Source organism: Spermophilus citellus (genome assembly GCF_964194105.1).
Source record: "Spermophilus citellus genome assembly, chromosome: 4".
NCBI lineage: Eukaryota > Metazoa > Chordata > Mammalia > Rodentia > Sciuridae > Spermophilus > Spermophilus citellus.
The window spans coordinates 35,132,835-35,158,657 of NC_138185.1; the positions used below are offsets into that span (position 1 = coordinate 35,132,835).

General features: G+C 38.5%; 1 protein-coding gene across 1 annotated transcript in view; it reads right to left on the reverse strand.

Annotated features, from left to right (window-relative positions):
* PAK5 (p21 (RAC1) activated kinase 5) overlaps window positions 1-25,823 on the reverse strand; it is a gene marked incomplete at both ends in the record, with an annotated part of 101,025 nt that overhangs the window by 25,632 nt on the left and 49,570 nt on the right. The window contains one exon of the mRNA XM_081291965.1: window positions 11,876-12,661. Within this exon, the coding sequence (XP_081148091.1) occupies window positions 11,876-12,661 (786 nt within the window). The remainder of the gene's footprint in view (window positions 1-11,875; window positions 12,662-25,823) is intronic.

The window sequence follows — 25,823 nt, forward strand, 5'->3', positions numbered from 1 at the left end:
TCAGAACCAGAGGGTGCATAAGCATCTTGAAAAAAGGAACAAAGAAGGAGAGGCCAGTGATATAGAAAGAAAACAATGAAGTAGCGTGTTCTAGAGGCCAAGCAGGAGGTATTTAAAGAATTTAAGGAGTAATGAAGCATATGAAATGCCTCTGAGAAGTAGGATGAGATCCATTACTCAGTGGATCCATCAAGATGGTAGAAGTAGGCAGATGTCTCAAGCTCACACTCCATCACATTGCAGAAAAAAGAGCTATTCCATCAAATCAGGGCACAAGGACTGTATCCAATGCGTTTTACCATTCTCAGTTCTTTTCTTTTTATATGAGTTTCTTGTTTATATTACATTTTCTTGATGCAGGGAAATTGTATTTCAAAAATAGTGTCTACCAATTTTAGTATATTTCACATTTTATCCAAACAACATGCCTGTTTCCTCCTCTTTTTAGTAATAATTCTGCAGTTGACCTTCTTTTTTTTTTTTTTCTTCTGTACTGTCCATTGGCTTTAGATTATAGGGCTGCCCTGGTAAACATGTTACAGTGCAGCCCTTCTGGCTTTAAGAGACTACATTCCACTCAAGTGAACTCACCCATTCAGTTAACTTCAAAACCCACCAGCAGGTAACCAGGGCATCGCAGGTACAAGGTCCATTAAGCCGGGACCCTGTCCTGGATGCAGAAGACTTTCATGTAAGGATGAGTCCTGACCTGAAGGCTTTAGTTAAATCACCTAGCCTCTCTAAGCCTCAGTTCCCTAATCTTTAAAACTGAATAATAATAATAATAATAATAATAATAATAATAATAGGAACTCCACAGGGTTGAATACAAAGTGGTTTCAAACAGTGGCTGGCCAATACATTCAAGGCAGTGTTATTGTTATAAAGTACATAGCACAACAGTATAACAGTAAAATAAAAAGTGATTTAATAAAAAGCGATATTAATTAAACTAGTAAGCATTTATTGAAGATGTATAATGTAAGGTGCCAAATATATTCCTGAAAATGAATTCTCAAAATAATCAGACATGGTGCCTTTCATTGTAATATATTGGCTTTAAAATATATTGAAAAATATATTACAATGAAAATATTCTATTAGAAAACAGGCTGATTTTCTTCTAAGGCTATGTATTTGTGTTACACAAGGAAAATTCTTCTATGTGTCTATATGTACACACAATGGTGGGGAGAGATTAATGTCAATGTAAGTTAAACAACTGGATCTTCCTTTAAATTGGTCTTGGGATTTACAAAATCTAGGCTAGTCAGCAAGGCCAGGGTGTGCAGAGAAGCAAAGTCTTTGATTTTTATTTTTGAAAGTGTGTCATGGGAACCTTTCCATGCTGTCATCTCCCTAGGTCTTTCCTGGAGGATTTGTTTTTGCACTTTAAACAAAATTGCATTCATTCACCACAAGCATGTATAACTATCTCCGAAGACACATTACACACAGGAAAGCTGTGTCCCATAGGAATTGGAAACTCCGCTGCATACTGCATTAGGTCTCTTTTCTCCCTTATCCCCTGTCAGCAGTATGATTGGGGTCTACTCTTAACATCTGGCTTGTAGCACAAAGAAGAGGGCTCCTGCCTGCGTGAGGGGGACAATTTCCAGTTACAGAAGGAAGGCAGCAGTCAGAGTTCTTTGCTGGGAGCTAAACATCTTTGAAATTAGTTCTTTTAGACAAAAAGGTGCAATTATCTTTTATGGCTGCTGGTAAGAGTGCAGACTTTTCAAAAAACAGTAAAGGACAACCCCTACCCACAAGAGATAATTTTCAGAACCAAACTTAAGTACAAAGAAGAATGAACTATTTGCTTCTGAAAATGGAACACGTGATCTTTCCCCAGGGCTTTCATCTATTCAAGGGGAGAAGAGAGGACAAATAAGCTGAAGGAGAAGTAGATGAGTGATCCTGGTTGTCTCCACCATGTTGCTGAACCATGACCTTCAGTTGGTTCTGAACCCAACTGTGGATTCCATGATGGTACACTTCACTGGCCCACACATTTGTGACCAGCCTCATTATTTTACACTCTGAGAATCAACTAATGAGCACTTTATTACATTTTGTGGATGATAAAACTGAGGCTCACGGAGATGAAATTCTCCCCAAATCAATCCAAGGCAAATGGCCCCATGCTCCCAATAGGATTATGCAACCAGATTCTTCTACTTAGTCCAGTCCTTTGTTGCCATGTTCCATTGGTCAGGACTCTGGTACTATTTGCCTGTTTTCTTGCCTGCCTTGGCTTTTCTACCATTACTTGCCCCTCCCCCCATCTATATAATCAAGGCTGGAACACTTTATCCCTCACCAAATGCACAGGCATTTTACTGAAGTCAAAGTGTGGCTTCTTTGATTAAGCAACTGCTTTATTAGAAGCTATTCTTACTAGACTGATAAATATGAATGCTAATAATGATATTTGTTATTAATGCCAGGAACTATTCAAGGTACTCTATTTATTACTGCATTTAAACCACAAGTTATAAAATAAGCCCCCAAATTATTCCATTTTACCAATAATGTGACTGAGGCATAGTAGGTTGAAATACGTCATGCAAAGGACCCAAGGCTACTAAGAAGTTAGAATGAGGGTTCCCGTCCAGAATCATTTTAGCACTTGAATTCTGCACAAATTCACAGAGACAGGTAACAGTGACAAGGTGGGGAGTGGGGCACAGTCAAGACAGAGGTGGAAAGACTGCAGTGAAAACTACAGAGATAAAGCCTGGTCACGGTGTTTCACTGGGGGTCCAGATGTCTGAGCAGCCTGGAGGAAAATGTAAAAATTGGACCAGAAAATGATGAATGATAATGCCTAGGGGAGGTGAATGGAAGATAAATAACTGAAAAAAAAAATCTTGGCCGAGAGAATTAAGCTTAAAACACACGCACGCGCGCGCACACACACACACACACACACACATACACACACACAAATAGCCATCACAGCAAAATAAGTAGATCACCTATGTACATAATTAGTTCAGTTTCAGTTTTGCTTTGGTCAGAGAAGAACTTGGTGTTTGTTTATACCAGAGCTCAAGCTGTTCTTCTTTATGTTCTTTTCAGCAAGAAAGCCGAAGCTTTTTCCTGTGATAAGTTCTCCCCGCCTTAAACATTTAGAATTATTTGATTTTCCTACTATGAATTGTCTTTACTCTTGACGATAGCCTATATTTGACAATAGGTAAAACATAAATTATGAACTTATCTATATATACAGTTTTGTACACATGTACTCATGCATGTTAAGAAAAGTGTGCAAAAGAGTGAACCTTGAATTGCATGGTCTTTTCTACAATCTTATTTGATAATATATTCCACAAGAAAAAGGAGAAGGCACATAGTTTATATGAGCAGGACTATCTATTGTATCATGAAAGAAATGTGGGATCCAATCATTTAGTAAAATTGCAGTGCAATAGAATTGGACCTGAGGTTAGTGAATCCAATGCTCCATGTCATTTCCAAAAGATTTATGTATGTCATTTACCCTGGAAGACCTTATTGCACAAGCTGGGAGCTGCTGAACAGGAAAGAAAAGCAGCTATGGAGGAGAGAAAACAATAGATACAACAAAGACTTTCTTTCCATTCCATTAGAGAAAACAATCTTGGATTTTTGAAACAAATAACTCCTTACCAATGAGGCCATAGTTTGCATACTTAAGGGGGAATTTCCATATGGCATGGTGAAATCAGAGAAGAGTAGATGGATTGTTTTGCAGAGTATCACCCAGGCTGCCAAACTCCTGAGCTGCAGTATGAAACTACTAATGGTCATTGAAAATCTGCCACATTTTGAGAAGGAATTCGCTCTATAGGAATCTTTAAAAATACTGACAGAATGATTAAGTATTTGTGATTTCCTTCCTTTTTTGAAGTGGTTAAGAACATATACTTGGTTTTTAATTTCCTGATACCATTTTTAGCATATCATATAATTAATTCTTACAGAAACATGCTTTTTCATGTCTCTATTCAAAATCGAAAAACGCCAGGAGGTGGGAGGAAAGGCTGTATTATATAGGAATAAATAATATCCAGTTAACAATCCAGCTCAACTACCCTTTCACACACAGGGCAGCATCCCAAAGATAGGGTCAGACACAGGCTTGTGCTTTATCAAAATTATAAATAATTATAGCAATGAATTCATTTAATCAATCAATTTCAGCAGAGGTATGCTGGGGTCGGCAGGGCATAAAGCTCCACACAGCTATCAATTGCTCCGATTACAGCTGGCTGTCAGCCAGAATTCCCCTGATCCATGTTAGTTAAATGCACATTAATCTGAATTTGGCAGTGTAATCAAGGACCTAACTGAACTGTGAAATTGAATTCTGCAGTAGAACATCATTTGACCATTTTGTGCCAAGACTGGAGGAAGAAAAAAAGCCTTGGTGAGGGAAGGTGGGAGAAAGAAAAGGAAGAAAAACAATTCTGCTGCAGCATCTATCTGTCACAGCAACCTTGGGCATTGAGGACAGGGAGGACGTGGCTGGATGGTGCTGCACTGGGGTGTGGGTGTTAATGGGGACTGTGAAGTGCTCTGTAAAAGGTGGAGAGTTACAGGGGATGGGAGGAAGATGCTTTCAGTGCTTAAGTGGATCTCCAATACACCTTTTGGGAGCACAAGGAAACAAAGAGACTGCTCATCCCCTTTTAAAAACAGAACAAAATACAACCACAGATCAAGTGCTGCTTGCTTGTTCTACATAAATCAAATTCACAATCAAAGAGAATCATAGTACTCTATTATCTGACCAGGGTAAGGACATCTTGAATTGTCCTGACTCGACTCAAGGAAGAATGTTAATAGGACCAGCCTTGGCTTTGGGGAAGGGAAAATGATGTCTTGTAAGAATTCTGGGGAGAATCATTAACTTGCTTTTTCTGCAGGAACATTTCAGAGACTGGTAATTAGGGCAAGGGGATTCATGAAGTCTGGTTGTGCCTTACAGTTCCAATATTCCCCACACTGGGCAGGAAACACCACTGATAGGGAGCTATTTCCCACTTGCCCTCGTGTCGGTAGACCAGCTGGCCTGTGGCTGATGGATTCTTCTAACTCCATCTTTGGATTTCACCCTCTGCTGTTCTGATCTAGGTGGTTAAACCTGACTTCTCCAGTCTGTCTTTCAAATTGCAGGGTGTTAAGGGACTATTTTATCTCCAATTGCATTCTAAAAAAACAGTTGCTGCTACTCCTGCTAGTACCCAGCCATGGTTGATCTCTTCTGAGATACTTATTTTCGTTTACAAAATGGAGCAACCCTATTCCATAGTGAATATTTCATTCACCCTGGTGGGATGATAAAGGGGCATAGGACACAGTTTCAGCTGATGTTTAATTTCAAAAAAAAGAGGGAAGCACACATGACCACTGTCAATGAGTGATAGTAATAAGCAGGCCCTGGTGGCACCTGTAAAATCAAGGTGTCTCCCTAAGGTGCTAATTCAGGGGGCTTGCAATGTAGGTTAAGTTCTAGATGGTTACACACTTGCAGGATTTCCACACTGCATGTAGGACAAAACTGTTTGCCATTGTTGATGGTTTTGCCAGGAATCTCTCCCAACCATTCTATCAGATTCCCATCTAGGCATGTAGAAGCATATACCTTCTGACATGAAGTTTGAAGAGCCATGTACTTCTCTGCCTTACAAAATCCATGGTGAATGCATGCTGAAATGCATGTTCAGACAAGCATTTCATGACCTCTGCAAATAGGCAAAGCCAGCATCCACAAAGACTAAATCCATAATCAGCAGGCTCAAGCACACAGGCATTTCAGGCTCTTCTTCTACCTCTCAATCGGCATATCCAATTAATCCCCCATAGTTGCTGCTCCAAACCCCAAGAATGCATCCTCTATTCAAGAGCAGTGCCACAGAGCAGATTGCTCTGACCTGGGATCCCTCATAGCCTGCAGCAATGCTGAGGAACTCTGTGCCTGTGGGGATTGGCTCCTTGCCTCAGCATATTGTTCAAATGTGTCAGAGCCTTCTAGAGAACAGGGATGGACAATACCAGCTCAGAATCATTTTGTTTTTAATTTGGTAATGGGAAAACCCACACAAAATGACCAAAACACAATTAACTTTGAACCCCATGAGCATTCACAGGAAAATGCATCCATTCATATGCTAAAGTCTCTATCAGAAGGGACAGATGTTAGAGTTGTCACACTGAATCACCACTTTGAATGCTTTATGAACCTTAAGGAACACCCTTTGGGAGCATATGCGTACAGAAAACAAACCTAAAGGCAATAATACCTATTGTTACATTAACTGATTTGGTTCTTCTTTTTCTCTTCCTTTCTTTCTCAGACTTTTTAGTGCAGCCACCAGGATTTATTAGCAATGTTATTTCATAAGGTATTAGGGCCCTAACCGGTCTCTGAAAGGTGTTCTACTGGGATCCTCAGTAGAAAAGGAGCTGATAGTTTTGTTCCTGGGCATGATGCATGCCATAAAGAACAGTGAATCATTAAGCTACTGATGCAGGAAGACTCAGCACACTGAGTTTAGTGATTTTTCCTTCCAGAGAAAGCAAAGTGATTACTATGCAGTGGAAAACCATTGCATAGGTGACCCCAGAAGAAAGGTCTAGGGAATCCTGACAGACTTTTATTTACATCCATCATTCTTAACTCCTTAGACCCCCTTAATGTGCCATCTGTCTGTGACACCCTGGAATATAGCACTGGTCACCCTTGTTGTCCTAAGCAGAGGAGGTGATAGGGTGAAATAGAGTGTTTTTGTGTTTTTTTTTTTTAGATATATAATTAGACGGTTTTCACTTAGCCTCTGGCTCCCTTGAAAGGTCTGAGAATTTCACTTCCATTCTACAAAATGAGGCAAACATTGGTGGCATCGGGGTCCCCAAGCCAGCTCAGTTGCCAAGGTTTTGCATGTCCTTGAGGAAGTCACTAAGCTACTCTGGACTTCTGTGACCCACTTGTCTAAAATGAGGACAGTCATAATTATAGGTTGTGCAGAGGGGCCATGCAAGTGGTCAGACAGAATTTGTTCTCATATTTTGAGAATATATAAAAGATTATACAGAGAGAAAATGTCTATGGTCAGCATATATGTATATGGTGACATGTTTTCCATCCAGAAATATTACTGGGAATAAGTGTTAATACTGAGCGCTTGCCATATGCTAACTCTTCTATGTTTATTATTCTTTTTAAATTCTTACCCCAAGTTCAAAGCTTTAAACCATTCTACAGATGAAGAAACTGAGGCACCGACAAAACCACACAGTTAGTAAGTACTCCAAGGGCTCAACTTTGCAGTTTATTTACAAAACCTAAACTCTTCTCCTAAGCACTTGATTGATGGTAGCTACAGAGTGGTGGTTCTCAACCCAAATGATTTTATATTCCTCTACCTATGAGGCATTGGCAGTTTGTGGAAATAGTTTGGTGGTTACAAGAGGGAGGGAGGCAGGGTGCTTTTGGCATCTATGGATAGAGGCCAAGGATGCTGTTGAATACCTTATGATGAATAAATAGGACATCCCCTCATAACAAATAATCAGTAGGTCCCAAATGTCAATAGTGTCAAGTTTAGAAACCCTACTATTAAGTGGAACAAGATGGTGCAACTGGATTGTTGTATTAATAGCTAACTTAATTGTCAATGCAGCTTCATTATTTCAGGTATTAAAAAGAGTTGTAAGAAGGTAGGTTAAAACCTCGCACTCCCAGAAGCTGCCTCGTGCCATGGAGGTTGGATCCCGTGTCTAGTGAAGGGGCTAAATCCAGAGTTGGATCCCAGCTTTGCTGTGAGAGGACTGGCCAGGCAGTTACTGAGTCTCTCAAAACCCTTTTCTTCATCTGTACAACAGAGGCAAGAGTTCTTGCCTGATGGGGCTGTGAGGCTCCATAAGATAATGTGTGTAACTGGCATACAGCAAATGTCTAATGAACTGGTAGAATTGTTAATATGCTGGGGCTTCTCAGTGGTTACAGTCAGAGCAAGAAATGGATGTGCTAGGTCAGCACCAACATACAAGCCAGCAGCTGCCTGATCCCTGGAGAACATCGGATGAGCCACATCAAATACACAGTGGCAATATGTCTAGCCAGCTCTCCTCTCTCTAAGGCAGATATATCTGCATGGGAGTATGGAAAGCATTCTCTCTCCATATCTGGCAGTTTTTATACCTCTGTGGTGTAAATGGTACTGTATGGTTTTAGTTTGACTTTTGCCCATCTCAAAGTTTTGTCTGCTCAGCCCCAGTGAAAAACATTTAAAAGTGGAGAGTAGAGGTTCATATCATTAGATTTCATGACACTCTTGATTCCTGTCATGCTAACAGGAAAATCAGGTAGGAGATAACACTGCAGGAGTTTTTACATGAGTTAACATTATTATTTTTTTCTTTAAGCAAAAATACAAAACTAGTGTCAAACACACACACACACACACACACACACACCCTCCTCATTTTTGCTCCATCTGGAAATCTCCATGAGTTTTATGTTTTCTCTCACTATTGGAGGTGTAAACATTATTCGCCCTCCTTTAGAAATTGCTATGGGGCAAAGCCAAAAGATATGAGTCGTGATTGCTACTTCTTCCCTCAGCTGGAAATTCAAATGCAATTGGTAGATTTCTAAGAGTACAGTTCTAAAGACATAGGCACTTAAGTCTTTTTAGAGAGATGTTGTATTTTTAATCAAGCAAATGCTTTAATTATCAACATGCTTCCTGCCCTCACTCTCCCATAAAACCTGCTCATGAATTTCTCACAGGTTTTCTATAGAAATACAGAGGAGTGGACTGCTCCTTGAAGCTCTGATTGTAAGGGCTGAGAAGCCCTTGGTTGATGTTCCCATGGGTGAATATGCTGATATAATTTTCCTGAGCCACAATAGTTTCTGCATTATTTCTGGGGTTGTTGGAAGGCCAGATTTCAGAGAAGATCTGCTTTGACTTATATTTGGAAATCTGCAGGAAGAGGAGTCTTCAAGGAATGATGAAGATTACTCCTTCTCTCTCTCCTTCCTTCCTCTTCTTAGCCAAAGAGGAAGGCTACTTTGTACTTAAATGGATTTTACTGGCAAATTCAGTTAAATCCCCAAAATAACCTATGCCCACATAGCGAGTAGGTGCTAGTTTGGAAGAAACACCAGACTTGAATTTTCGCCTTTGTTTAGCAGACAGCTAAATATGAAATTAAGCATGTTGTGTGGCTCTTTGAACCTCAGTTTCCTCTTCTGGCAAACAAGTGGGCAGGGATTGCTGGTATTGAGTTAAATTTTAAAAAGCTCGAGGGATTAGACTAATGGGAAAAATGAATAAAATAGGCTGGGCAGAGCATTTTCTAAACTGGGGATCCTATGTCCCCTCTAAGGGGGTGAACTTTATGCCCAGATGATTCTACTCTAATGCTGTGTGAAAATGTGGGCACAGGGATGCCAGACCACTCCCCACCCACTATTTTTTTCCAACAGAAGTTTGAAGCTCCAAAAAATGAGACTTCTAAGTAAAATATCTCGAATTTCCAATTTTCATGTTGGAAATGAGTATTTGGTGAGCCAAACATGTCATTTGGACTAAATATGGCTCCAGGGTTGAAAAGCTGCCAACTCTGAGCAACATTTTTTCTATGACTATGACCAATAAGAGCTCTCTAACGTGTGTTCAGCCATACTACATACACACAAAATTCCATTCTTTACTCCTAGATAAAATAACCATCAACATTTGATGCCTGCAGATATAACTCAAGTCAGCTATTGAACATGCTTAATTTGCTTATTTAATTCTAGGACTGTTTCCTCTGACATGGGGACTCATAGAGTGATATGAATAGGAAAACAGAGTAAACTACCTCATGTATCATGATACATGCATAGGAATCCGCATGAGAGTTGTTTAATTAGACCTTTTCCCAGTAATCTACCTCCCAAGATTGATGGGAAGTGAAGGCATTTATGATACCTTGACTATGGGCATCCAAATACATTAACATGGTGAGGAGAAAAACACTGTGGTTCTTTGCATTTTAGCTGGAGCTGTATATTTGAGTTCTTCCTTTCTCATAACTTATTTTTAATTTTATATCTTGGTAAATAAAATAGTAGCTTTTCCCTCCCTCCCTCCCTCCCTCCCTTCCTTCCTTCCTTCCTTCCTTCCTTCCTTCCTTCCTTCCTTTCCTTTCTTTTTCTAAAACATAGCTTAAGTCACTTCCAGAATGTCCCTAAATGGCTTCTCTTCAACATCTTGGAGAAGGTTTATGAGAAATAAAAAGCAAAGAAAAAATATTAGCTATCTGTAGTCAACAAAGCAGACACATGTAGGCAAGTTTGCTGTTATGGTTTAGATATGCGGTGTCCTCCCCCGCCCCCAACATTCCTGTGTTAATGCAGGAGATGAAATGATTATATTACTAGAATCTAAACCTAACCACAGATTTAATGCACTTGATCAGTTAATAATTTGAAGGCACTATTGTACTGGGTGGTAACTGTAGACAGGTGGGGACTGGCTAGAGGAAATGAGTCACTGGGGACATGGGGACATAGCCTTGGGTATTATATCTTATCCCTCAGGCCTCCCTCTCTCTCTCTCCCCTCTCTCTCTCTCTCTCTCTCTCTCTCTCTCTCTCTCTCTCTCTCTCTCTCTCTCTCTTTCTGTTTCATATCTATCATACATGAGCAGTTTTCCTCTGTCATGCCCTTCTGCCATGATACTCTGTATCACCAAAGGCTCTGAACAATGGAGTTCCACAACCATGAACTAAGATCTCTGAAACTGTGTGCTCAGATAAAATTTTTCTCCTCTAAGTCATTCTTGTCAGGTGTTTTTATCACAGAGCTGAAATTCTAACTAACCCGCTTTCCTTCCAGAATTTTTTATTATGCTGCCCATCAAACTGTTGAGCAGAATGCCTTTGGTACAGATGTGGATGCTGTCCCTTCTAGAAGTCATGTCCATCTCAACTGGCTTGAGACCTTTGTGTAATTCACAATCTACCACCAAACCCTGCATTTTAATTTTTGTTGTATAAGTGAGACACAAAGACATTCCTAAGTTCCCATGGGAAAGTCAGCTCCTTGCAAACTCTCTAAGGTATTTCCAAAAGGCTTAGATCCTCATGGCAAAGTCCGGTGCTGTGAATAAAGATTTGGTAACTTCTCCAACAGTGTTTCTCCAACTTTGGTAAATCATGGACCAGTCTAATTTCAAAGCAAATTTCCACTAGTCAACATTTAAAACATTTTTTAAAGACAAGCTAAGAATTACAAACAATTTTTTTTAAAAAAAGTATAACAAAATAGCCCATCAACTAGCTACTATCTATTACCCCTCAAATTTCATGGAAAAAGTGTTACATCCACACTAAGATTGAGTTAAGGACATACTCTTAAAATATAGGTCTGTACCCTGAGTTGGATAAAATAAGCTTTATAAAAACTCACCACATTTTCCTGATTTTTGTTTCCTATTGACCAGGATCATGAAGACTTTGGGAGAATGTGGTAACCACTATATTAATCCCTCCGATAGCCTCAAATTCTCCTTAATGGAGAACTAACTTAATAAAACATAATCACAAAGTATTTAACATCAAGATATCAGAAAATCTTTCAACTAGATAAGATCGTCTTTGCCTTTTAATCTGAAACCTCATAGGAAGATCTGAAATGACAGATTTTGAATTTAAATGAAAGAAGGACCTCGTCTGAAAGCCTCTGCACTTGGGTGGAAATAAGGTAGGATTTGGATGTGGATTTTTCTGGAACAGACAAGCAAACTCTTTTGAATCTGACTCTATAGGCAGCCAGTTCTGGTACCGTCTTTGTGGACAGTGAGAGAAAAGAGGCAGCACACTTTACCTTTGGAATGCACATTGTGGGCTCGGACAAGCGAGGGTAGGTGTAGGAGCTGTAGGAGTGTCCCTGGGGATGGGTTTTAAATGCACTTGCTCCAAAGGGCATCATGGGTTCCTGCAACCCTGAGCCTGACCTGGACCTCTGCCGCATGGCCGGCTGAGGGCTCCTCTGATTCAGGTACGAGGACTTTGGCCTCCTCTCATAGTCCTCCAGGCTGGGTCCCCAGTCACTTTCGCTGTACACCAGACTCTCCTTGGAGCACCCGCTGGTCCCTGCAGTTCTGGAAGGCGTGAATTGGAATGGGTAATCCAGCGGGGAGCTACTGGAGGCCCGCTGGTAGTCCCACTTGAAGTCACTATAGTCACTCGGTTTGCTCAGTGAGTCCAAGTGTGCGTGATAATCGACGGCAAATCTGGCCATGTCACTTTTCAAAGGCTTCACCTCGGAATAGTAGGCCTCCCCATGTTTCATCTTCATCACGTGCCCATTTTGCTTGACTGCGTGGCTGCTTTTGGAGTACGGATCCACCTCGTCTCCGTAGAGACTCTTTTCCCTGTACTTCTCAGTGGCGAAGTCTGCAGTGGTGTCGGATTCACTGGAATACTGTGAGAAGGTGATGAAGCCATTTTCTTCTGAGTGGCCTGGGCCGTGGCTGGTGGCTCCTTGGTCCGGGGTGGGTGGGCTTTCTTTCCTCAGGGAGTTGGAGCGAGTCACAGAGATGTGGTCGAAATCCTCCAGCAGGCCGTTGATGGAGCTTTCCTTGCAGGGTTTGTTACCTCTAACGATTGTCTGGGAACAATAAAGGGAATACTGTTTAGAGAAGACATTTCATGGTTAAAATATGGCTGGAAGAATTCTACCCTCACTCCATCCAATGTCAACCACAGAAGAAAACAGATGCCAGGAACATTTTAATTTAAAAGAAGAAGAAGAGGAGAAGGAGGAGGAGGAGGAGGAGGAAGAGGAGGAGGAGGAGGAGGAGGAAGCAAAGGAGGGGGAGAAAAGAAAAATGAATGGTAAAGAAGAAAGCAGATGTCAGGAACAGTTGAGAGAGAGAGAGAGAGAGAGAGAGAGGGAGAGAGAGAGAGAGAGAGAGACAGATCAAAAATTGGTTGATTTCACTAGCAAATAAAAACAATCGCAGCTTGCAAATGTATCCTTACTTATCTAAGCCGAGATATTAATCAAACATCAAAATTCTACTTAGAAGACCATCTAGGCTATCACTCTCTTATTTACCAGCTTTATCTTTGCCCCATTTTTGCACCTAAATAAGAAACCTAGCCATCTAACAAACTTATGATATTAAATTTTAGGTTCATAATGAGTGGTTATAAAAAGCATGTTTGTCATTGTTTTACATTCATTATTCAGATGATTTGCAAAACTATTAAGCTTGACTATTAACTAGAAATGGGTGCTCTTTTTTTGCATATTTATGGAAGACATAATTGATGCTATGAGACTTTATTGAACAGAAAGCCACTTTCTGAAACTGTAACTAGAGAACAGCATGGAGGTTATTGTGTAGTTTAATTTGTAATCAAATGTGATATCCTCATTAAATATGTAACTGTGATGCCTGTCGTGTGTACGCTTCCATACATCATCAATGTTGAATTTTGGATGGCTTGGTAATGATGCAGTTGTACCTGGATCTTAGTGACAGATTGTTCCCTTTAATAAACCTAAATAACACCAGATTATGAGGAACAGACAGAAACAGCAAATCACTTACAGAGCCAGTCAACTGTGCCTTGACAATGACAAAGTTTGCAGCAAAATATGATGGGGGTGGATAAAAGAACAAAGAACAAAATGTTGTGACTTCCAGGATCTCAAGAGAAAAATACTTTGAGTGTAGCAAAGAGTTTAAAATCACCTCAATACAATAGGAAACTTCAAACTGGGAGAAAAAGACTAAGTTGCCCTGAAGCTTATGCTTTACAGATCAGAGTTTATCAGACTATTAGTGGTGAAAGAAAAGATTTTGTCTTTCTTCTTCCAAATAATCCTGAACTAATACTTTTATCTATTTCCTTTTCTTTTCAATAAACTTTCTATTTTAGAATATTCTTAGGTTAACAGGGAAGTTACAAAGTGCAGAAATTTTTAGTGATCCCTCATCCAGTATTTCCTGTTGTTGTCTTACTCTTAATGAAACGCCACCTTAATCAGGGTTTCATTTGTTTTCTTTTGTGCCTCCTCTTTATGATATTAAATTTTAGGTTCATAATGATTGGTTATAAAAAGGATAACTCTGGGTGTCATTTATCTGTCATATCTTCTGAGTCTTCTCTGGTCTGTGACGATTTCTAAGACTTTCCTTGGCAGTTCTCTAAGGAGTACTAATTGAGGACCAGTATTTTGCAGAATGTCCCTCAGTTGGATTTGTCTGATGGTTTTTTCATGGCTAAACTGGGGTTATGGGTTTTGGGGAAGGAGGCAGCAGAGTTGCATTTCCAGCACATCATATACAGGGTGAAAACCATCAACATGATTTTCTACTAATGGTGTGAACCCTGGTCACTGGTTTGCCAGGTGTTTGTCAGGTCTCTGCATTGTCATTTACACCTCATGCTTCCCCATTGTAAGCAAGACACAGGTGCAGGCCAAACTCAAGGAGTGGGTAGTGAAAGTCTAGTACCTTCTTGGGGGAGTAGATATTTGGCATCCTTCTGTACTGGAGATTTGTTTATGGTCCCCTATTTTTTTTTTTGTTCAATCATTTATTTGTATCAGTACAGATAGACCCATGGATATTTATTAAATACTTGGGGTTACTAATCCCATGTTATTTGCTTTGTTGCTCAAAAGGTTCCAGCTTCCATCATTGGGGGGGGGGGTCTTTCAGGTTGGCTGCTGTATCCCTATGTAAATACCTTTTACACTTCCTTACTTTCCATCACGACAAAATGCTCTTGGTTCATCTTTCCCCTGCCTCTGCCTCCAAATCAGTCATTTCTTCAAGAAGCTCTGGTTCTTTTCTTGGAAAATGATCTTAGAAATGAAGATGGGGATTCTGGGTGTACTCATTAATAGCTGGGTGTCACTGCTTCTAGCCCTTCCCAGTGAAGAGAGCGAGAGGAATGTGCTTGTATACTAACCCATATATACACACACATTTAGAATTCTATCTAGATATCTATATTAAGCTAAATATAAATTTATATTGATATCTCTGAATCTAATCCAATACCACCAGGTTTTATTTTATCTTTCCCCCTTACTTATTTGTAACCTGCCTCACTAGCAATGAAAATGGGGATCCTACCATCTGCCATTCATATACTTACTCTATCTCAGGATAATCGTGCAGCAGTTTTAGCATTATGAACCCACTTTACCAAGGGAAACATCTTTGTTAACTAGAGTTCAGGGTTTATGTCAAGATCATCTTGACTTCAACCTTAAAATTTCCATTCAAAGCAGTATTCCAAGATGGCTTAGGTGAGTATATGCCTTCTGTGCACTCTTCAGTGTAATAGTGGGTTCATTCAGATTTCTATGGGATATTAGAAGAGCCACTGTTTCTGTGTAAAAATCAATCTGTGGCCTCACTGGGGAGTCTGCTGTTTCTATTCACTTGTCACCATAGAGCTGGTGAAGTATTTCAGTTCATCAGTAAATTTATAGCAGTAAACTCAATAAATGGAATTTTCTGTTTGTTAATGTTGAAGAAATATTAATATTACTATGAGCTAAATGCTGTTTAAAAGAAAAGATAAAGACTGCCTACTGAATAAGAATTGTTATTTTAAAAACGTATTTATTTGGGGCTGGGGATGTGGCTCAAGCGGTAGCACGCTCACCTGGCATGCATGCAGCCCGGGTTCAATCCTCAGCACCACATACAAACAAAGATGTTGTGTCTGCCAATAATTAAAAAATAAATATTAAAATTCTCTCTCTCTCTCTCTCTCTCAAAATGTATTTATTATCATTGTTTTGAATCTTAGCTGTATAATAATTATGAGCTATGTAATATCAGGCAAGTTAGCTAAACTTTTTTCCCCACATTTTTTTATTGGAGCATTATAGTTGCATATATTGGTGGGATTTATTGTTACAAATATATACATGCACACAATTTAACAATATAATTTGGCTAATAACACTCCCTAGCATTTCTCCCCTCCCTCTTTATCTTCCACCACTTGGTCCCTTTACTGATTTCCCTTTGACTTTTAGATCAACCCCCAACTTTATTTTCCTTTATCCTCTCTAGCTTCCACACATGAGACAAATTTGCCATGATGATCTCTAGTTCCAACCGTTTTCCCGCAAATGCCATCATTTTATTTTTCATTATGGCTGAATAAAACTCCATTGTGTATATATACCACATTTTTATTTACCCATTCATCCATTGATGAACACCTAGGCTGGTTTCATAGTTTGGCTATTGTGAATTATACTGCTGTAAACATAGATATGTATGTATCACTGTAGTAAAATATCTTTAATTCTTCATGATAAATATGGAGAAGTAGCATTGCGGGGCGATTTCTATGGTGTTTGTACTAATTCACAGAATTAAAATGATCATACATACCAAAAGCAATATACAGATTCAATGCATTGGTATTTTGACACCATCAAAATACCAATGACATTCTTTACAGAACTTGAAAAAACAGTCCTAAAATTCATTTGGAGGAATAAAATACCCAGAATAGCTAAAGCGATTTTAAGCCAAAAAAGAAATCAATGCTGGAGGTGTCACAATACTTGACTTCAAATTATACTACAGAGTTATAGTAACAAAAACTCTATGGTAATGGCATAAAAGCAGACACATAGACCAAATATACACAACAGAAGATCCATAGACAAACCCATATAGATAGAAGTTATCTGATCCTTGACAAAGGTGTCAAAAACACACATTGGAAAAAAAAGACAGCCGTTTAAATTAAATGGTGCTGGGAAAACTGGCTATCCATATGTAAAATAATGAAACTAGACCCTTATCTCTCATCCTGCACAAAAATCAACTCAAAATGGATCAAAGACTTTGGAATTAGATTAGAAAATACGGAACTTCTAGAAACTAAGGTCAATGCTCCAACTTTTGGCACAGTCAATGACTTTCTCAATAGGACCCCTAAAGCTCAGGAAATAATACCAAGAGTTAATAAATGGGACAGCATCAAATTAGAAAGCTTCTATATAGCAAAGGAAACAATAAAGAATGTGAAAAGAGAACACCCAGGAGAAAATCTTTGCTAGCTACTTTTCTGACAGAGGATTAATATATAGAATATATAAAGAGCTCAAAAAACTTTACACCCCAAAATCAAATAACCCAATTAATTAATGGGCAAATGAACTAAAAACAGACACTTCTCAAAAGAAGAAATAAAAAATGAACAGAAATACATGAAATATGTTCAACATCATTAGCAATTAGGGAAATTAAAATCAAAACTACATGGATATTTCATCTCACACCAGTCAGAATGACAGTCATTAAGAATACATATAATCACTGGGTGCAGTGGCACGTAGCTGTAATCCCAGCGGTTCAGAGGCTGAGGCAGGAGAATCATAAGTTCAAAGCTAGCCTTAGTAAAAGCAAGGTGCTAAGCAACACAATGAGACCCTAACTCTAAATAAAATACAAATTAGGGCTGGGGGTGTGGCTCAGTGGTTGAGTGCCCCTGAGTTCAAACCCCAGTACCCCACAGCCCCCCCCCCCCCAAAGAACACAAATAATAAATATTGGAGAGAATATAGATAAAAAGCAACATTTTAATCTAACCTTTTAAAACACAGTAGTTTAAATTTATTTATTTATTTATTTATTTATTGTGGTACAGGGATTGAACATACTAGGCAATTGTTCTACCACTGAGTTATCTCCCTAACCCTCAAACCATAGTTTCTTAATCCTTAAAATGGCAAGAACAAGTCCTTATCTCATAGTGTTAACATGATAATCTAATTAGATAATATGTCCTGGCATATAGAAAGTACCAATAAATAGCAGTTAGTTGTTTAAATATATTTTTCAGTAATAGATGCTTAAATTAAGTTGATGATTTTGGGAAAATGGAAGCTACAAGTAGTAAAAAGAAATCTCAGATTTATAAATTATAAATCTAAGTAGAAGACTTTAAAAATGACTATTTGTAATTTTTGATACAAAAAAACCCCATAAGATTTGAGATAAACATAAGATTTGATTGGGTTATTTATTTATTTATTTATTTATTTTTGGTGTTTAGCTTTTTTAGTTCTTTATATACCCTAGAGATTGGTGTTCTATCTGATGTGTGAGGGGTAAAAATTTGTTCCCAAGATGTAGGCTCTCTATTCATCTCACAGATTGTTTCTTTTGCTGCGAAGAAACTTTTTAGTTTGAGTCCATCCCATTTATTGCTTATTGGTTTTAATTTTTGCATTATAGGAGTCTTATTAAGGAAGTTGGGCCCTAATCCCACATGATGGAGATTAGGGCCCACTTTTTCTTCTATTAGACACAGAGTCTCTGGTTTAATTCCTAGGTCCTTGATCCACTTTGAGTTGAGTTTTCTGCATGGTGAGAGATAGGGGTTTATTTTAATTTCTTTGCACATGGATTTCCAGTTTTCCCAGCACCATTTGTTTAAGAGGCTCTCTTTTCTCTAATGCATGTTTTTGGCGCCTTTGTCTAATAGAAGATAATTGTAATTTTGTGGGTTAGTCTCTGTGTCCTCTAGTCTATACCATTGGTCTATCAGTCTGTTTTGGTGCCAATACCATGCTGTTTTTGTTACTATTGCTCTGTAGTATAGTTTAAGGTCTGCAGACACTTCTCAGAAGAGGATATACAATCAATAAACAAAAATATGAAAAAAAGTTCATCATCTGTAGCAATTAGAGAAATGCAAATCAAAACTACTCTAAGATATCATCATACTCCAGTCAGAATGGCAGCTATTATGAAGACCAATAAGTGTTGTCGAGAATGTGGGGGGAAAAGGTACACTCATACATTGCTGGTGGGACTGCAAATTGGTGCAACAAATATGGAAAGCAGTATGGAGATTCCTTGGAAATCTGGGAATGGAACCACCATTTGACCCAGCTATCCCTCTCCTCGGTCTATACCCAAAGGATTTTAAAACAACATACTACAGGGACACAGCCACATCAATGTTTATAGCAGCACAATTCACAATAGCTAAACTGTGGAACCAACCTAGATGCCCTTCAGTAGAGGAATGGATAAAAAAACGTGGCATATATACACAATGGAATTTTACTCAGCAATAAAAGAGAATAAAATCATGGCATTTGCAGGTAAATGGATGGAGTTGGAGAAGATAATGCTAAGTGAAGTTAGCCAATCCCCAAAAGACAAATGCTAAATGTTTTCTCGGATATAAGGTGACTGCCTCATAGTGGGGTAGGGAGGGGGAGCATAGGAGGAATAGAGGAACTCTAGATAGGGCAGACGGGTGGGAGGGGAGAGGAGGGAGGGCAAGGGAGAGAGCAGGGGGTTAGCAAGGATGGTGGAATATGATGGGCATCATTATTTAAAATACATGTATGAAGACATGAATTAGCGTGAACATATTTTGCATACAACCAGAGATATGAAAAATTGTGATCTATATGTGTAATAAGAAATGTAATGCATTTCACTGTCATGTTTTAAAAAATAAAATCAATTAAAAAATTAAAAAAAAAACAGAAGATTTTATCTCAAATTAATTACAGTTGCTATTAAAATAAATATTCCTCATTAGAACTAAAAAAACCTGAATACATTCAAAGCATTAGAACTCTATTGGTATTTCTTAAAAACATAATGTATCATCAGAAATTTAATAAAATTAAGGCTTTCAAGATTTAAATTAAAAGATAGGCATGGAAAAGAAAGAGTATTGGAAGTACACCTAAATATTGACAGGGGTCACCTGGAGAGATTAAGGGTGATTCATATTTTAGACTAGCGTTTTTAAAATTTAATGTGCACACAAATCACCCAAGGGTACTGTTAAAGGGAGATTCTGATTCCCGAGGCCCGAGAAGAGGCTCAACATGCTAAGAAGCTCTCAGGTGCTGCACCTGCTGGTCTGTGGCTCAGACTGTGGATGTAATGGAATTAGTACATTTTTTTTCCAGATTTTCTGCAGTCAGGGTTACTTTTATAGTAAAAATATTATGGAAATATGCCTTTCAGTATAACAGGAGCCAGCACTACACACACACACACACACACACACACACACATACTAAATATGTATTTAATAATATATACAATATAGTAGTAAATATGTTATAGATATCATGTTTTATATATACACATATAATGTTTAGTATACATATACATATTGTGTTAAATTACTTGATGCTATCGTTGGTATTGGGAGCTACACTGTTCAATATTTTCCTCTTTCCTATGTAGGTGAAATACTTTAATGATTCACCAAGATCTATGACCTTCATAGATTTCACCACGAGGCACCTTTGCTTCTTTAGCATCATGAGCTTACTTGGAAGCTATAATGCTTAGATTACTTGATGAGTAAAATTGGCATACTAGAAAAGTAAAAGTTGGTTGCAGACACTAGAAGAAGAAATTTGAATATATATGTAAGAAAAACAAAATAAAACCAACAAAACCCAAGAAAAGTAAAGCATACTCTAATTAAGCCACTCCATTTCTTGGATCTCATTTTTAACATTTGAAAATGTTAGTGGATTGTGTAAATGTATTTCTTTTCCAGGAAGCACATGCTTTTTCCTGTTTCAGTGAAAACCATTAACTCATTCCTAATGAACACAGACTCACAAAATCTAAATGTTTAGTAAAACAAATTGTTGAGAAGCCTAAAAACATAAAATGAAAAAAAAAATATCCTGACCTTATTTGATCAGGAAGGCCAGTTAAAACAGAACAGAAGCAATATTTGTTTTGCTGACTCTTGTTTCACTTATGGAATCAAAACTGGTAAAGCAATAACGAGGAAATGCAAACATATACAATTTTCCAACACTGTTTAACTAGGCTTTGTACTGGGAAAACTGCTGCCTAATACTGTCAGTACCTGATGTTTATGAAAGCAAGATTGTGCAGTTTTAGGGAAATCAATAATGCAATCACGGCAAAAATATCTGTGAATTTTATGCGGTGGAACCTATAGGCATTAAAATCAATGCAACCCAATTTATTTGAAGTCATGGTTCTCATTGTCTTTCCATTGTACTCTGGACCAGCTCCGCATCTGTTCTGGCTCCTGGTGACAGCAGCCATATTTCATAGTGCTCCTTCCACAGGCTGGCGGCTGATGATAAGCTATAATGGATCTGTCCAAGAGAACAGCTGTCTCCCCTTGTTCCTAGAGAAGAGATGAAAAAGTGCCTCTCCTCTCATAGACTTTATTGACCTTGACTATAATGAAGTGTGTAATTAACAGCTTTGCCCTAATAAGACCTCACATTTCTTTTCCAAAAACAATTTCTTCTCTGTACCTGAAGAATGAGTTTCATTTTGTCTTTCTGGGTAAATACTTCTCGGGAGGCCAATAAGCCAAATATTCCTATGACTCAAGAATAAACCAACACTCTCCTAGAAAATATCTACTTTGAAACTGTCTACCGAAGTCCTTACTCTGTAGGGAACCAGTTCCTTTGTTTTTTATTCAAGCATATGGCTGGAAACAGCTGGGTGTATGATCACAACAAAAACAGGCATATCTGAGATACATGGATCCTTATGGGAAAAATGCTGAAGCTTGTTTGTGTTTTATGATATTACAATACCTCATGTCTATTTTCTTTCATAAATGTATAATCCACGTGATTAAGAGGATTATATCATTCATTAAAAGACTCTTCATGGTTAGAAACCTTTTCCAGTACCTGCAGTCTGAGATATTTTGCCCAAATTGTCTTATTCTTCAGGGATATGTGATACTCTATTATTCACTCAATTTTTTCCTGCCCCTAATGTTGAGCAAAAAATCATATAATTTTATATATATATATATATATATATATATATATAAATGATATGGTTAGCAAATATATGTGTGTATGTGTGCTCCACTTCATTATACAAGGTATTGCTGTGAAGCTCTTCCCCGTCCCCCAGAGACCACATTCATATAGGTCCATAGGACCAATTCTCACCCATAGAATATGAGCAGGATGTGACAGGTTTCCTTTCCAGATAAAAGTTACAAAACAAACAACCCCCCTTTCCTCTCTATTTTCCTGTCTGCCAGATGGATGGAGAAAGTCTAGCAAGATACTCTTAGTTGCTAAGGGATGACAGAGCCATGAAATAGCTTTTGTGTTCCAGGGTCTAGTTGCTAGGCCATGACAGAGCATAGATGAACCATGTGGAAAGCCTATCTCTGGTCAGGAAAGCCACATTTGATATGGAATGAGAGATTAACTCTTACAGGTTGAGTATCCCTCATTACAAAATGTTCAGGATGAGAAGTGTTTCAGATTTCAGAGTTTCTCAGATTTTGAAATATTTGCCTACACTGCTGGTTGAATAGCTCTAATCCAAAAATCTGAAAACCAAATGCTCTGAAATCTGAAACTGTCTGAAAATCAGAGTTCAAAAAGTTTAGGATTCCAGATCATTTTGAATTTTTAGATTTGCAATGCTCAATCTGTATTTTGTACAGCTTAAGGGTCAGTGTTATTGTCTGGATTTCAAATGTCCCTCAAAAGCTCATGTTGAAGGTATGATTCTCAGCGGATGATGCTCTCGAGAGATAATGGGAACTTTAGGAAGTCAGGGGCCAGGTGGAGGTTTGGTCTTAAAGGGGATTTTGGAACCCCATTCCCTTCCTCTTTTTGTTTCTTATCTGCTATAAGGTAAATAGCTTTGCTTTACCATGTGCTTGCTACCATGGTGTTCTGCTTCACCAGAAGCCCCCAGAAGACAATGGACCCAAGCAACCATGAGCTAAAACCTCTGAAACTCTGAGCCAAATAAGCCTTTCCTCCTTTTAAGTTGATTTTTCTCAGGTATTTGGTCACAGCGCTAGAAAGATGACTAACCCAGTATGTGATAGCACTTGGAGTTGTCTTAACTAATAGATCATGAGTATAATCACTATAGTGATTCCAGAAATAAAAAGCAGTCCTGGAATAAGAAGTGAACAGGAAGCAAAGACAGACTTTATCTTATTCCTATCAGATAAGCTCAGGCTAATTCTCCAGAGCTGGCATTGGCTAGGACATCCACACCAGCTCTAGGGATGACAAGGGGAAGAATTTGAATTATGATCCAGACATTCACTGATAATATCGTGATAGAAGAAATGGCATTGAACCTGAAAACCTGAGACAAATACAGAACTTGGAATAGAGCTGTTATCTCAGCTTTATTTTCAGTTGTCAGTGAGTATAACCATGTACAAACAAATATTTTATTTTTCACTATTTTAGGATGAGATATAAATATACACACGTTAGTAAAGAAGGATTCATTAGAGTGTACCCCCCTGGGGGCCAATCCTATAGTTTATGATCAATCTCTGTGATAGATTCCTTGAAAAATATGGACACAAGTGTTCCCTTCCCTTTGCAATGTGACTGTAGTTCTTTGCCACAGGGTGGTGGGGCTTGTGTCTCCTACCTTTGAGTCTGGATGGTCATGCGGCTTGCTATGCAAATGAAGGTAGCAGAAGTAACATTCTACTGATACTGAGTCTAGGTATTAAGAAAACTTGCAGCAGCAGAATTCTCTCCCCTTCTCTTCCCAGGTGAACAAGCTTGAGCTAGCCAGTTGAAGTGTCGGAGATGAGCTGTACTGAGGCCATACTAGACCAGTCATTCATTCAAATGCTCTTTTCCTCCATACTGACTAAAGCAGGGTGCTGCAAAAGCAAGGAAGTATAAAAGCTAGTGTCTGGTCTAATTTAGACTAGGGCAGATAAACCATATTGCCAGACAAGCAAGTCTCATGTACCTGTGGAAAGGGAAAGTACTTCTTACCATGATGGACAGTGGGGTCTCTTGATTTGTGAGAACTCAAGAGAACTTGTGCTATTCTATGTCTAACTGTTTTAGTCCATGAAGAATGAGTCAGCATAGAGGACAAATGAGGGCATGGCCTGAGCTTCTTTCTCTGTGAGTTGTTCTCTCTTTCTCTTTCTCTCTCTCTCTTTATGGCTCAAGTTATTTGAAATTTGTACAGACTCATGGCTATTATTTTGGTTCTATTTACATAGACTATACATAATCGGTCAAAAATGAACATTTTGGTAACTGTGCAAACTTTCCAACAGCAACTTAGAAATTCTTAACTGAGCCGTTTGGTGTCAGTCTGTTTCATCAACTTTGGGTTACTCATAAGGAAGGCATCTGTTCCTTTCTCCTCCTCTTCTTCTTCAATTTTTTTTTTTTGGCAAATCCTAAATGTATTTTATTTTCAGTTTTCAAAATACATTGTTATTAATCATAGTCAGCATGTGGTACAACAGACTTCTCAAAATTATTCTTCCTACCTCATTGAAATTTTTTATGCTTTGACTAACATCTCCTCAACCCCTCACTGATCCACAGTCCTTGGTAACCACCATTTTACTTTACTTTCCGGCTTCTATGAGTCTTTTTTAGGTTTCACGTATAGGTGAGATCATGTGCCTAGCATATTTCACTTAACATGATGTTTTTGGGCTCTTTGATATTGCCATGAATGACAGGATTTCCTTCATTTGTTAAGGCTGAAGAGTAAGCATATAACACATTTTCTTTATCCATTCATTGGCTGATAGACACTGAGGTTGACTCTGATTTTTGGTTATTGTGAATGCTGTTGTGATGGGCATGGGAGTACACATGTCTCTTGGACACATTGATTTCATTTCCTTTGGTTCAATTGCTGGGTCATATGGTAATTCTATTTTTAATTTTTTGAGTATCTATCTCTTCCTATTCAGAGACATTTATACTTTCATCTTTTAAAATTATTTAAACTCTGAGAAGTCTTACTACATCGAGAACCTTGAAATATGGTTACAAGGAAATGTAAAATATATGGTTTGCATTTGTGGTCTGCATTTTACTTCTATCGGACAACACTGATTTAGAGTGGAGACTGACAAGCTATGGTCCATGGCCCAAATCTGGTATTGCTTATTTTTGTAAATAATATTTTATTGGAACCCAGTCATGCCCACTTGTTTTCATACAGTGAATGACTGCTAATGCACCACAGTGGCAGAATTGAGTAATTGCGACAGAGACCATATGGTCCACAAAGCATAATCTATTTCCTTTTGAGCCCTTTAATCAAAAAATTTGCTAAACTCTGATCCAGAGTATCACAGGCTATATAGTATTTGATTCATGGGCTGCCCCCAAAGAAATTCACATAAGCTGGATATGCTTTCTCAGTGTGATGGGAACACATGATACCAAAGAACCATTTGGTTCATTTATAATCTGTGGTTTTGCAGCAGAGGAGGGTACAAATCACAGGTCTGCCTCTCCTGAAGCAATTCAGTTTTGGGGCCAAGCCAATCGATAAGAATGAGAACCCCAACTCTACTCCCAAAGCATTTTCAAGCAACAGCAGTCAAGAAGCAAGTTTGTTGCATTCTGGCTGGGTTTAGGATAGCTAGGCCTTAGGCCACAGACATGACGAACATAAACAAGATTTTAGCAGGTTTCCTTTCCTCACATAGGATTTGAACTTTGAAGAATTTATTCTTCTGGGTTCATATGAATAAAATGACTGCCACCAATCTTTGAATTGGTTTTAAAGACCTTCCAGACACTAACAGGTATTAGGTACTTCCTATGGGCTAGGATGACGAGAAATGTTTTTCTTGCATTTAATCTTCACAATAGAACTCTGAGGTATATAGCATTATTGCTACTTTGTACAAAGGATGAAAATAAGGCTCAGAGAGGCCAAGTTATTGTCTAATGTCATTCAGCTGACAGGCGGAGGATTCAAATGCAAGGTTCACTCTAGCCTATTAAAATA